This window comes from Ptychodera flava, chromosome 1 (genome assembly GCF_041260155.1).
Source record: "Ptychodera flava strain L36383 chromosome 1, AS_Pfla_20210202, whole genome shotgun sequence".
Lineage (NCBI taxonomy): Eukaryota > Metazoa > Hemichordata > Enteropneusta > Ptychoderidae > Ptychodera > Ptychodera flava.
Window position 1 is genome coordinate 36,957,448 of NC_091928.1, and position 14,925 is coordinate 36,972,372.

The window sequence follows — 14,925 nt, forward strand, 5'->3', positions numbered from 1 at the left end:
TTTAAAAACGCTTAAAAGATCATTTCAGATATTTATGTAATAAACAACGAAGTGAAACCACAATTAACGAAGATGATATTATCAACGATTATTTATTTCCCTTACTGTTGTTGTCCATTGTGGCATGGACGTAAAATAACCTACACTGTACATACACGTTTTTTGTGTCGGAAGAGTCATCATCACCTTCCCTGCAATTGTAGTCGGCCCGGGGCCGTTTTGTCCGTGATGTACCTAAATATAATCATCGTCGCCGGAGTTTTGATCTGCTTCTCCAAAGTCATTCGGCAAACTACCTTTCCGGATCCCACGTTCCGGAAATAACAACTGATATTCGTGCTGCGTTAGTTTCGTGAACCTTGACATCGACACTGCACACTGCACAACCATGATATCGACACTGCACACTGCACTGATGGCCTCACATGACTCTTGTCACGTGACCATTTCGCGGCATATATAAATTCAGATTTTTTTTCCGAGACATGTATTTCGAGTGTTTTATGTATGAAATATAACATTTTGGAAATGGATACCCAGAATAATTTTTAGCTCACATTTGGTTACACCAATGTGAGTTTATCGTATAGGCTGAAGTCGATGGCGTCTGTATGTATGTGTGTATGTATGTATGTATGTATGTATGTATGTATGTATGTATGTATGTATGTATGTATGTATGTATGTATGTATGTATGTACAGTATGTCCGTCAACATCAAAAACACGCAAACCGCTACACATTTCAGCTTGGTATTTGGTGTGTGGATGCATCCTGGCGTATAGATGGGATTTTGTTCAAATGAAGTCTACATTGCAAAAATTATGCAAATGAGCTTACAAAAGGTGAAAATGGTCAAGAATTAATATCTCGAGAACCGCTGTTTTGATTGCTTTGAAAATTTGTATGCAAGTACCTTAGGTGAACCTTATACAGTTTTACGAATATTGTGAAGTTCTCCTGAATTTTGTATTTTTGCTCAATTTTTGGTGATTTTTCTCATTTTCAGTAAAAATTCTTCTTCTCTGAAACCGCCTGCCCAATCGCTCTCAAATTTGGGTTGGATCTTTGCAAGGGTGTTACTCTTCTAATTTGTTGAAATTATGACAAAATTGGGAAAATTACTATTTTGGAGCAACTTTGTCATTTTTGGTCAAAAAATCTTATACAATATCTTCTTTTTAAAACCCCTGGACAGACAGCTTTTATATTTGGTACACAGACGTACAGAGATGACAATAGTTAGATATGTGGAAATTGTCCTGAAATATACAAATTTGTATTTGTAAGACAATATTGTCATTTTGTCAAACACTTTTTGTCAAAAAACTTGTTCTAAATTACTTGTTTGATAGCTTTGTAATTTGGTATAAAATCCCGAGGGATGTTATTAGATAAATTTTCTGCTCAAAGTGTTGGGAACCCCCAAATTTGTATATTTTAGGTAATCTTCTCAGTTTGTGACCTTAAATGACCTAAAACAACTCAGGATATGTTGTGAGAGAGTTTTGAAGACTGTGAACATAATTTTGTCCTATTAGGTATCAAAGTGTAGGAAAATTTGATCAAGAAAACAAAGCTAAGGTGATTTTTTTTTCATTGCGGACCAATTTTTGCAACTTTTCTATGTATGACATACAAGAACTGATGAGAAATTTGGATCCAGGATAATTCAATTTGGATCCAGGATAATTCCAGATGTTGTAATCACTGCCCACAGTGGAAGGCATTTCACTATCTGTAACTAACTTATGTGCTGTTTACATTACAATGATAACACTCTTCGCATTAATTAAAAACTTCCCAAGGTTGTAAATACATTTCCTGTCACCTGGCGTTATGTAATACCAAGGGATGGAACATTTGATATTCAGGAGGGGGTAGGGTCTAGAAGATTGATATGGTAGCATTGCTTTTTACCAGATCCCTTGTACATTTTTTTACCCACTCCCACCTTTTCTTTTTATCAAACCTTCTTTGTCTATTTTTTGTTGTTGACATTTGCTTATGTATTTAGGATCTGCTTGTCCCATTGCTATAGAAGTTGATATGCATGTTCCTAAAGATGACCTCCAGTACCTAAGTTGGAGACCTTATTTGCTTTTGTCATTCTTGTTTTTCCTGGTTTAAATATTTCTCGAATGGACCAATTCAAACCGAATGTGAGCACACTGTCCTTGACGGTATTTTTAATGATTTTGGTATTATGGCTTTTTTACTACACAACAATATTAAGTTCAAATTAAACAAAATCAGGTAATAGATGGACTTTAAGAAACAAGGACCAAGTCTTTGGCATTTCGTGGTCAATCAGTGAGAAAGCGCCGAGCTACTCTTGCATAAGCAAGCGATGTAATTTTTCTATATCAGAAATGCTGCACATTATCAATGCTGACAAATCTACACTGTTAAACAACGCTCTGAGTTGGTTTCAAATGTCACCACCAAAACAAAAAATTATGTGTCAAATTTTAACCAATCATATATATAAGAATGTCAAGCTATAGTCCAGTCAATCTACGAGATTTTGGCACCTAACCCACCACAAATTGCAACATAATTTTTTCCTCAGAATGCATTTTAATGAGGTACCCAGAACAACATATTAAAAGTTTACTCGAATCCACCTTGGGGAAATATGTCTAATTTGCATAAATCAAATATGGAGGCCAACCATCCCACAAAATAACATAATTGGCAATATATCAAATATTAAACAAGCTATTTCAGTGATTTCAAAGTCTGACACTAGAAATTTGACCAAGGAAATCATTTTGGAGGTATTGTTTTTCATATAGGCACCTCGTTAATTTGCATAATTCCAATATGGCGGCCAACATTCCTACAAAAGACATTTTTGGTCATATACCACGTACTAAACAAGCTATTTCAGTGATTTTAAAGTTAAAAGTATATTTCTTAGGCATGGACAAACGATTTTCGAGATGCAATGATTTGCATAGGTAATTTGTTAATTTGCATAATTCCGATATGGTGGCCAACATACCTACAAAAGACATTTTCTGTCATATACCACGTATTAACCCTTTTGGCGCCAAAGTCTATTTTTGTCAACTTTATAAAATGTACCACACTCAATTGTTCTGCTTTTTGCCAAATTTTGATAACAATTTGTAGTTGCTGAAAAATCCATTTGGTCCAAAATTATGAAGAAAACGTACAGAAATGTTCACAGAAATTGGTAAAATATTTCATTAAAAGTTTGGTGTAAAAAATTACAGCAGTCAAGGGTAAACAAGCTATTTCTGTGATTTCGAACCTACCTACAAAATACCTACAAAAGACATTTTCAGTCATATACCACGTATTAACCCTTTTGGAGCCAAAGTCTATTTTTGTCAACTTTATAAAATGTACCACACTCAATTGTTCTGCTTTTTGCCAAATTTTGATAACAATTTGTAGCTGCTGAAAAATCCATTTGGTCCAAAATTATGAAGAAAACGTACAGAAATGTTCACAGAAATTGGTAAAATATTGCATTAAAAGTTTGGTGTAAAAAATTACAGCAGTCAAAGGGTAAACAAGCTATTTCTGTGATTTCGAAGTTAAAAGTGTATATCTTTGGCATGGACAAACAATTTTCGAGATGCAACGATTTGCTTAGGTACTTCGTTAAATTGCATAACCTCAATAGGGTTGCCAACATACCTACAAAAGACATTTTCTGTCATATACCACGTATTAACCTTTAGGGCGCCAAAGTCTATTTTTGTCAACTTTATAAAATGTACCACAGTCAATTTTTCTGCTTTTTGGCAAAATTTTGATTAAAATCTGTAGCTGCTGAAAAATGATATCTATTTGGTCCAAAATTATGAAAAAACGTACAGAAATGTTCACAGAAATTGGTAAAATATCGTATTAAAATTTTGGTGTAAAAAAATTACAACTGTCAAAGGGTTAAACAAGCTATTTCTGTGATTTCAAAATTGAAAGTGTATTTCTTTGGCATGGTCAAATGATGTTTGAGGTGCAATGATTTGCGTTGGCACTTCGTTAATTTGCATAAATCCAATACAAAAGAAATTTTCTGTCATAAAATGTATTGAACTATCTATTTCAGCCATTTTGAAGTTTAATTATATTTCTTGAGCATGAAGAAACACCTTTTTGGGTTCAATGTTTTTACAAGACACTTTGGTGATTTTCAGAAATTAAATATGGCTCCCAAATTAATGCCCAAATAGCTTCAAATCTAAATAAGGTTAAGGTAGAGTTTTTAGGAATAGGAATATCAAGAAAATACTGTCAAGAGGGCACTGCACCCAATGCTCTGTATTTTGCAAATATTCTTCCAATTTTAATTAGTTTGCTAACCAAGATTAAAAATTGGTTAGGTTCACCTTTTAGCTTGGCAAGCAGTCGTAAGTTGCATGATATAGAATGGTTAATGTATGCAAATGTATGCAGATCACCTGAATTCCTGCTTCCCTTTTATCCGAATTTCAACATTTCCAAAGAATATAACTCTGTTTTAGCTGGGTCATATTTTCTGAAATTTTCACATCATGTTTTAAAATGCTATATAACAAAACAACTATTTTGTTTTGCAATATAATTCTTACATTTTGAATTAGAGGCATTTTTATTTTGCTGAACATGATTTTAAGCACTTTTTGAGTGTCAGTCGTTCAGCCCCTGCCATTTTAGAATGAGGATATACACCCCTTTCATAAGCAGCGCCCTCTGGCGGTCATTTTTATGAATGACGTCATTCGGGGGCAACGAACCTTCCATTTGAATGCGGAAGACAATCTGCTACGCTGCAGCTGACGTCAGTGACGAGTTTACCGCCAACCCTGGTCAATGTCCAAATGGCTGCCAATATGGTAAGTTTAGTTTCTTTTTCCCAGTCAATGCCAGGAAATACGTTTCAAAGTTAATTCTGCCGTTATTTTAAAGTAAAAACAAAAATTCCATCAATGTCATGTCAATGTCACCGCGCACCGCGGAGTTTGTTGTTTGGTCTAATGACTCCCCAACGGCACTGTCAGTGGTGGTGAGTTTCTTTATGAATGAATTCTGATCAACTGTACTGTAAGATAATACAGTCCATTAGCTGCACTGATTTTTTGTTTATCCGAAAGCATTCTGAGAGTGTATTGTAAATTGAATATTAAAGATAATTCCAGTCAGGATAGCAGTCAAGGTGGGTGACTTGAAATGACCCAAACAATGAATCATTACCTACCGGATTCATCAAATCAACATGAGCAAGTGGAATGATGTCCGGAGCATGAAGTTTATTATTGACACTGGCGATTTTGAGCACTGACTCTATGGAGTTATTCTATATTCAAATACTTTTCTTGTTTTAAAACTTGTCACATTGTGTTTTTAAAGCTTGTTGTTTTATTTTTTTCAACATCTGAACAGATGCTGTGATATTTACTATTTGAAATGGTGACTGATTACACTGTACATGGAATATCCTGTAACAGAAATGAATGACAATGATGAGTAATCTTGATGACAGTACTGCCAGTGGTGTTGAAGCTTGTATTTGCACAAATGTAAATAATTTTCCACTATCTATCTATCTATCTATCTGTCTGTCTGTCTGTCAGTCTGACCATCTGTCTGTGGACAAAACTTTGTTTCTGCTCGATATTACACTGATCATACAAAACAGACTCTCACTGTGCGTTTCCAGGATATAACCTCTGGTTCACTACTACAGCAAAAAATATTTTATCCAGTAATTTTCTTGCAAGTGGATTGCATGAAAGTAAATAGGTAATTTTGGTATTGTTGGGTTCAACTGACTGACTATTTTACATAAAAGATAGAAATAGACTGCTTATTATTTTGATAACATTTTGTTAATCATTTAATTGCCCAAACAAGCATGATTGAGATGTATCTTCTTTTCAAAACTGACAGCTAACTGAGGAAGATATACCAGGCTGCAATCTCCATAAGGAAGTCGAAAAATGTAAGAAATCTGAACTTCAGTTTTGGTTAAAATGTAGAGGTCTAGTTTACAAGTCTGCAGATACCAGGGCGACACTTATAACAAGGTTAGTATGCAATACATTTGTTTGAAAAACTAATGGTCTTAAATACAACAAAGTAAATTAGAAATCTGTGGTCCAAGTATCATCATACTTTTGAATAATTCTTGGGCTGAATTTTATAATTTCATTTATTAGTCATGACTTTCCTTTATTAGAAAACTGATCGTGGAATTATTTTGGGTATGGTATTGTTGATATCTTAAATTTTACACAATTAATTTTCTTATTACCTTATATACATAATCTTATATATTTTATTTTACTACATATATACATTTAATCACATTCAAATGCACACACATATGTGTGTTTTATTATTATTATTATTATTATTATTATTATTATTATTATTATTTAAATACCCAAGCTTCAATATATATATTTAAATGGTTTGTTTCCATATGGAAGATACAGTAGTTATTTATTTGATATGCAAAATTTCATATTGAGTGTGGCAAGTAAATAAATAAATAAATAAAATGATACATAAATAAATAATGAATAGATAAATAAATAAATGTATTAATTAATTAATTATCAAAACATGTTTGTTTGCATTTAAGGGTTCGGAAGAAATACCATGATGTCCATACTATTGTTGACCCTGATCCAGGACAGTGTTTTACAAGGGCAAAGAGGCTGAGGTGTCCAAAATGCAGGAGTGTAGGAACACCGGACAAGTCTCCTACTTCAGACATTTCTAGTGTTCACAAATGGACCAGTTCTTGTGAGTCACTTCCAGTAGGCTTCTCCTATGTTCAAATTATGAACCATGTGAAAAAGTCTGGCAAAATTTTTGGGGATTATGTTGAAAAGCCACTGGATAAAGGGTACAAATTTTTTTATGAAAATTATGTGCATGATGTAAGAATCAGCAAGACAGACACAAAGTGTTTGATTAAAGGGAAGTGCTACAGGTCCCAAAAGAAAAATGAAACACCCCATTTTGTCAGCTTGTCACTGTGTTTGGAGACAGCAGAAGTATTGGATTCAAAATGTTCATGTGTGGCGGGTGCTGCAGGCTACTGCAACCACGTAGTTGGGCTTTTATACCTTCTAGATCATTGTAACAAGTTGAAGTTGAGAGAATTTCCTGTTTCCGGAACATGTACTGACAATCCACAACAGTGGCATCGTCCAAGGACTGATGGAATCGCACCGGAACCCATAATGGGATATAATGTCATTAAACCAAAATATGGTATGAAACACTCATCGGGAGTGATTTGCACACTTTATGAGGCCAGAGGGAAGGCTGTGCAACACACTTCAAATGAGGCATTGAAAGAGCTAATTAATGATCTTGGGGGGTTAAATTTAGGTTTTTGTCAGCTGTCTTCTTGTATAGATAATACTGATACTGATATGGTCCCTACAAAAATGGGTTTTCAAGTACCTATGGGCAGTGTTCTCAGTTATCAACTATCACTAACTGAAGGTAATTTTGATGTCTTGTGTAACATTTGTACTGATATCATTGTGGAGTCAGTTCCTGAAACCTACCCAACACTTCCTGTAAATATTGTCCCAGTTTTCAATATCAATGGTCCTTGTACTGAAATTATTTCCAAGTTCATGGATAAACTTAAATTAAGCTCAGATGAATCGGCTAATTTAGAAGAACAGACTCGTGGTCAAAATAACAATCCTAAATGGTTTGAAGCCAGGCAGAACAGATTGACTAGTAGTACATTTGGAGATGTGACAAAACGTAGACAACATGGAAAACATGAAAAATTTGTGAGAGGTACATTAATGTCATCAAAGGACCTCTCACACATTCCTGCAATTAAATATGGTTTAATAAATGAGGCCAAAGCTTTGAAAAGATATGAAAATTATATGCTAAATAGTAGCAGACAAATTTCTGTTTCTAAGTCTGGATTGATTGTAAATCCATACATGTCCTGGTGTGGAGCATCACCAGATGTCAAAATAATTGATCAGCAAAGTGGTGTTGGCATAGCAGAAATAAAATGTGCATATGCTTATAGACATGTCAGTCCCAGAGATGCCTGTAGTGACAAAAGATTTTACTGTGAAATTGTAGATGGTGTGCCACATCTTAAAAAAGATCACAGATACTACTACCAAGTACAAGGACAAATGGGAATCTGTGGTGTGTCATGGTGTGACTTCATTGTATATACTGATAAAGGTTTGCTTGTTGAGAGAATTAAATTTGATGTTTCTTTCTGGGAGTCAATGATGAGAAAACTTGTGTATTTTTATGAGACACACTTTATCCCTGTGGCAATTTCATACACAAGTGATACAGATGTTGTTAAAATCTGAAATTATAGGTACTGTACTTGTAAATATGTAAATAATATGGATGCAAATAAAACTGTTATCAAAGAGAAAAATTAGTCTATCTTATAGTTGCATTTCTTTGCCTTTATTTTGAAATCTTTCAAAATTATAATATTATTTGGTAAATGAATGTACATTTTTAAAACATCAGTTAAAGTAAACATGATGAAAGGCATAGTTTACTGAATTTGACAGTAAGTTGTCAGACTGTATAACTGTATAACTGTAACAAACACCAGAAAGGGGTCACAGAATGACCTTGAACTCAGAGAATTCATACACATCACAAATATCAGCAGTGAGTTTGCAGGAGAGTAGTAAAACTCAGTAACACTTTCAGATCATGGATTGCTCTCAACTATAAAATAAATTTATTCATTGTTTTGTGTGTAAAACTTAAAGGGACAGTAGCTAACTTTTGATGATTCATTCAATTCATCTTCATTAACTGTACAATCTTGTTCTACCCCCTAAATCATTCCAATCCACCCTGTATTCAACTTATCAAGATGGCCTCAGTAAATGTTATTAGCTTTGGCTTGTGAATTTTGCTCAGACTTAAGGGTGTATACATGGAATTTGTCCCATCCCATAGGATTACACCGAGAATTACTGGAAAAGCAACTTGTAACATTGTCATTTTCATGAAAATTTGCACATAGCTCAGTCAGAAAATCAACAATTGAGATAAAATAATATTGTATGGTCACCGCACTTAATTTTGAGATAGACGGCATTGAGTGAATTTGTCCACAGAAAAGCACTGGTGAAAAAATGCTGACTCAGCATTTTGTTCTCATAAATGTTACAATTCATTGTCTTGTATCTCATAAATGACTGCGGTGACTCTCATATTTTATTACACATCTTGATAATAGTTATAAAGAAGAATCTAAAAATTGGCAATTTAGAGAAATGACTTTCAAATTTACCTCTCCAAATTCCTTAATTTAATACTAAACAACAGCACTTGAACTTAACATGTATACACACTGTATGTACTGTAATTCTGAATATGTGACATCTAAAAATCTTTTAGCGAGAATGACAAGAAACAATAGCAGATATGAAGAACAGAATAAGTAACTGACAGTATGATCATCAAAAGTGTTGCAGCCATGGTCCCTTTAATTAGGCACAGAAATGATTGGATTCTGAAAGAGGGTTAGTATTGCACACACTGTCCAAATCTGATTGATTGACCCTGTTAATGACATCGGGATCACTGAATCAAATATATGGAAATTTTTCACTTTGTTTATTGCTCTTTCCACATGTATTCTTTCTGCAGCAATTTGCTGAGTTTCAAAGACATCATCATCCGTCATTTGCCCCTGTTGCCCAAGAAACGGTGGAATATTTAACTTAACATTTATTTGGTCTAGTAGATCTTGAATTTCAAAGCCTTTATCAGCCAATACTCGGTCCCCTGGGTCAAATGAATTTTTCAGGATGCTACTTCTGATTGTCAATTCACGATCTGAAATACTGCCAGTGTACAGCTGAGAAACAAAGCTTATGTTGCCAGCAGGGGTTATTCCGATGAGTCCTTTCAGTGTGTTTGTCGATTTGTAATTGGAATATGACTGAGATTTTAACATTAATGATGATGGCATTTCAATTTTTATCTCAGTTGCATCAATGATAACACGGGTATCAGGATACTTATCTTTAAAGGAATCTGGCATTGTGTTTATAACAACCTGCTTAGAAGGCCATATATTTATGGAGCCAAGTCGAAGATAAAGAAAATTTGACCAGGATACAACAGTATTGCTCACAGTAGTGACAGAAACTGAAAATCTGTATGATAGGTCACGCTCAAAAAGGCCTAATCGTACTCGACATAAAAAAAGGAAAAACTGGTTTTCAACTGAGAGCTTTCTTGGTCTCCCAATCTTTGTGCCTGTATTCTGGTGGGAACTTGATGTCTGACGAACATTTACAAGGTTTTCACCATTGGGACCTGGATTTACATATTTTAGGAGAGATTTAAAAACTTCTCTATTTGGAAAACCTGTATAAAAACAAACATCACAATCTTTCACATTCTCAATAGAAAACTCTGAATTGTGAAGGGCAGTCTCTAAACGATGGTTCTCAACAGTTAACAGTTTGATTTTGTTTTTAAGTTCCTCTATTTCCTTTTTCAAATGTTCAAAACTTGAAGTACACGGCGCTTTTTTATCAGCCACTACATCTTCGGATGTCACACAAATATCATCAGACTCACAATGTTCAGCAGAACTACTCTGGGCCATTGGTTTGCAAAATCTGGCGAGTTGAAGTGCATTCAGTGGGCGAGTTGGTTTTGGAATAGATTTTAAATGGGGTACACCTTCCCAACATTTAAAAATGCATGGCACAGCACCAGGGTGAAGGGTTCTCCTACCACTAAACTGATGGAATTCCATATCCTCATCTTTAAAATGGAGAGAACAAACAACAGTATGATTTCCAACCTGAAACAAAAACAAGTAATTAACCTTATTAGTGAATGGATTTGATGTGTCAATCAACATACTTATCAGAGTAGAGTTTATAAGATACAGTATATTGTGGCAGTGACCTTTGCTATCCTATTTCATTCTAAAGTATATATATTATCACAAAAGTAAGACTGTTCAGTTAGTTAATTTAACATATAGCTTTCACATACATACCTTGAAGGTCTTGTCTTCATCTCGCCTTATTTTTGCAAGCCATAGTTTTTTTATTTCCTCCTTGTGTGGAATTTTATGATAAGTCACATCTCCATGACCAGGTACATGAATCTTGCCATAACTGGGACAGAGTGGGACAGCACAATTTTTTGGTCTTCCCAGAATTCTTTGAAGGTGAACAGAGAAGCTGATTTTTTTTTAAAAAATAAAAAAATGTCACTGATCATATGGTATCATCATGTTATATTTGCAATCTCAGTTAATATTTACACTTTTTTAATGTTTCAGTCATCCTTGCCAACTTGGTGCTTTCCATTTAATTTTGATCAAAGTTTTAACTGCATGATTTATTTCTAAAAATTATCACATTCAGTTGCTCAAATCTGCTTAAGAAACAGAGTCCGTTTTAAGTTGTATTTTGTCACAGCCTTAATGCATGCTTACAATCACAACAGCACCACTGACAGTGCCGTTATGGAGTCATTAGACCCGCGGTCATTAGCCTGGTGATATGTAAACAAACTCCGCGGTGCGCGGTGACATTGACATGACATTGATGGAATTTTTGTTTTTACTTTAAAATAACGGCAGAATTAACTTTGAAACGTATTTCCTGGCATTGACTGGGAAAAAGAAACTAAACTTACCATATTGGCAGCCATTTGGACATTGACCAGGGTTGGCGGTAAACTCGTCAGCGTAGCAGTCGCCGGTTACATAACAAATTGTCTTCCGCATTCAAATGGAAGGTTCGTTGCCCCCGAATGACGTCATTCATAAAAATGGCCGCCAGAGGGCGCTACTTATGAAAGAGGTGTATAATCAAGTCACATAATAAGCGAGTAATCACCGGAAACCAATGTCAAGATCGACCAGCTGTCTACATGCCCCTAAAGACTATATATATATATGTATATATATATATATATATAATATATATATATATATATATATATATATATAAAATATATATATATATATATATATATATATATATATATATACATAATCCAATAACACTAGGTCAGAATTTATAAGACAATAGTTGTAAACATAGACACAAAACAACACAGAACAGACAGTAAATAGACGGTACACAAACAAAGTCAAATTCATGAAAGATATATGGACCCCTGGCCAAAAGACCAAGAAGTGATGTATATATATATATATATATATATATATATATATATATATATATATATATATATATATATATATATATATATATATATATATATATATATATATATATATATATATATATCTATATATACAATAAACTACAAAAATTACTTCAAGTACCAAGTAATGATATTTGCTATTTAAGGCGAAGTACTACGAATTACGTCAAAATTAAGTTGTGGTGTCATTTTCTTGAAACTTTGCACAAATATTCTTGGAAGTTGTGCAAGTGCAAAAATGAAATAAAAAATGGGGGTCACCACGCTCGTTTCCATGGAAACGGACGTTAAAATGGCGTCATTAGAAATAAATAAAAATGATATAATTCACTTAAACTAAAGAAAGCAATTAAAAAACGCTTAGCAATTGAGTTAATTTAATAAATACCAAGACTTGAGATCAATATTTATCGAATGTATAGTTTTCATGATGTTTGTGAAGATATTTTAACATAAGTATCGATTACAAAATGACGATATCGAAATTATATCATTATATAATTTTCGAACTTTCTTCCTGTCGCTTTGAATGGTGTCATTTTGACCAACTTGGCGAATAAACTCCTGACATAATACCATTTAGTTTACACTTTTAATAAAAGGGTGTCACCACGCTACTTTTTACAATATCTCCAGGTGAATGGGTAATTTGCGCCATATAAATGGGAGAGAAATGTTAATTTTTCGCTCATATTGAATAAAAACCAGCTTCCTAGGGGGTCAAAATATGACAAGGTAATAGGTCACATGTATTTCTAAGACACTGGGTCAAAAAATTTGGTAAAAGCGCAATTTCAACAATGACAGGTGATGTTAAATACATGCGCTATAAAATAACCCATTTGCGGCAGGCTGGAGTTAAATCTGCGCAGAAACGTTCTAAAGCGTGTGCGCGTCCGAATTCGTCGCCCTCCACCTTAAGTTTCATGCATCTTGTCATCTTCCAGCAGAAGAAGTGAATGATTCTTTGCTCTACACTCTCATTTTTGGTGAGGGTGTACTATTCTATTTGTAGGTGGCGTTAAAATTTGATCAATGATACTTGTTTTACGGTGATATTTTGAAATCAACTCTGAGCGTTTGTTTAAAGCGTAGATTTGTCAGCATTATGTGAAGCTTTTGTGAACTACAAAGATGACAACGCTTGATTATGTCAGAATATGAGAATAACTCAATGCTTTGTCAATAATTGACCACGAAATGTCAAAGACTAGGTTATTTGTTTCAAGGAGGCGATGAACTTGGAGAGCTGTGTGCAGTGCCGATACCTTTTGCTAAAAGAGGATTGCATGTGATTAGTGAAGTTGTTATCAGTCAGGCAAATGTAAACCTAGTCCGCGTTATCATCCGTTGATACCTTGGCCTTGTAAACCACAAATTTTACTTGACATTGACCCTGCAAGGGGCATGTAGACTAATCCTGGTGAGGCTTAGATTCAAATGGACGACTTATAAATGTTTTCATTATTTTAAATTCAAGGATGAAAGTGCAGATGGCATTAAGGGAGTAGTGACACGCTTATCGTTGGTCATCACAATATCAAGGCCTTTCAAGAAATATTTCATTTTGACAGAGGTGGAGGAGTATTTCAATTTGAAAGAGATGAGCGTATCAGTCTATATATCCCTAAAGATGCCGTTAAAGGTCAGACGAAAATCACAGTTGAGGTAACTATAAGAAACTATTTGTTATTTTCTGTAATTGTAATTGTGATGAGTAGGAAATAGTGAGATTTTTTACTATAATTTTCCAATACGGAATAGCTTTTATAAGCCATACTTGATTGGATTCATTATCCACCTTTCTTCATAGTGTTGACAAAAATGACGATATTCATATAACTCAAACTCTAATTTTATAGGATGTGTTCTGTTTGTTTTGTTTAGGATTTGATTTGATGTGTAGCCCTGAACCTCATGCCCAGAGTTCTAACAAAGCTTAGCGTACAACCACTGGTTGTGCAAAAATTATCGAACTAGCTCTGCATATTTGCCCTCAAAAAGGATAAAAGATTACATTGATTGCCAATAATTTGTCATATCTTTGAAATTTATTTGTTAAAGTAGAAGCTTATGACCTGTATGCTTGAAAATGAGTTTTCATTAGTAGAAAGGGAAATTATTTATTTTAACAAAGTAGAAGAGTTTTCTTTATATTGGCCGTGTGTCAGCTGGCACTAAGATTGGCGGGCTGATACGGGAGTTATGTCTAGTGAATGGAAGTTGAATCTACTAAATATGAGTCAATCAATATGTTTTTGGTAATAAAGTGTAATTAAATGTTAGAAAGTTTAGTGACAAACAATTTCGCCCTGTGAAAATTAAGACTATGTCACGTGTATGGACCGCTGGTATATACTCGCTATCCAAAAGCATATAGCATACATTACATCAATCCAATATCAGTGACCGACAAAATCATTTGATAAATGATACTACCTTAAGCACAGGTAACATAGAATTTGTCGTTGTATTTCTCATTTATGTTATAAACAATGAAGAAGACCAATATGCTGTTACTGTCCTTTTAATGATATTGACATCACTACAATATGCATGGAAGGAAATATCGTAGTAAGTGAACTTTACGTCCTTTGAATGTACGGAGCAAAAGCGGGTCATGTATGATTGAAACAACAGTGACAGCCTTTTATTGTCCTTCAATTTATAAAGACATATGCGAACAACAACCAGATTTGTAAGGTGCCACTGCCTTAAATTCAA

At 34.1% G+C, this 14,925-nt stretch overlaps 2 protein-coding genes across 3 annotated transcripts; one reads left to right on the top strand and one right to left on the bottom strand.

The window, feature by feature from the left end:
* Positions 1–4,754: 4,754 nt before the first annotated feature.
* Positions 4,755–8,407, top strand: LOC139136451 (uncharacterized). Of its 2 annotated transcripts, none has more exons than XM_070704185.1 (4): positions 4,755–4,853; positions 5,401–5,537; positions 5,908–6,044; positions 6,605–8,407. In XM_070704185.1, exons 2-4 carry the CDS (start codon positions 5,472–5,474, stop codon positions 8,334–8,336), a joined length of 1,935 nt encoding a protein of 644 aa, XP_070560286.1. In that variant the 5' UTR covers positions 4,755–4,853; positions 5,401–5,471; the 3' UTR covers positions 8,337–8,407. The 2 variants fall into 2 exon arrangements, with proteins under 2 accessions (XP_070560286.1, XP_070560280.1); XM_070704179.1 differs by lacking the exon at positions 4,755–4,853 and adding an exon at positions 4,949–5,023.
* A 1,044-nt stretch (positions 8,408–9,451) lies between these two features.
* LOC139136467 (uncharacterized) lies at positions 9,452–11,198 on the bottom strand. Its single transcript, XM_070704196.1, has 2 exons — positions 11,018–11,198; positions 9,452–10,816 (listed from the first exon to the last, which is right to left on the bottom strand). The coding sequence occupies exon 2, from the start codon at positions 10,766–10,768 to the stop codon at positions 9,482–9,484; it is 1,287 nt and encodes a 428-aa protein (XP_070560297.1). The 5' UTR covers positions 10,769–10,816; positions 11,018–11,198; the 3' UTR covers positions 9,452–9,481.
* Positions 11,199–14,925: the final 3,727 nt, after the last annotated feature.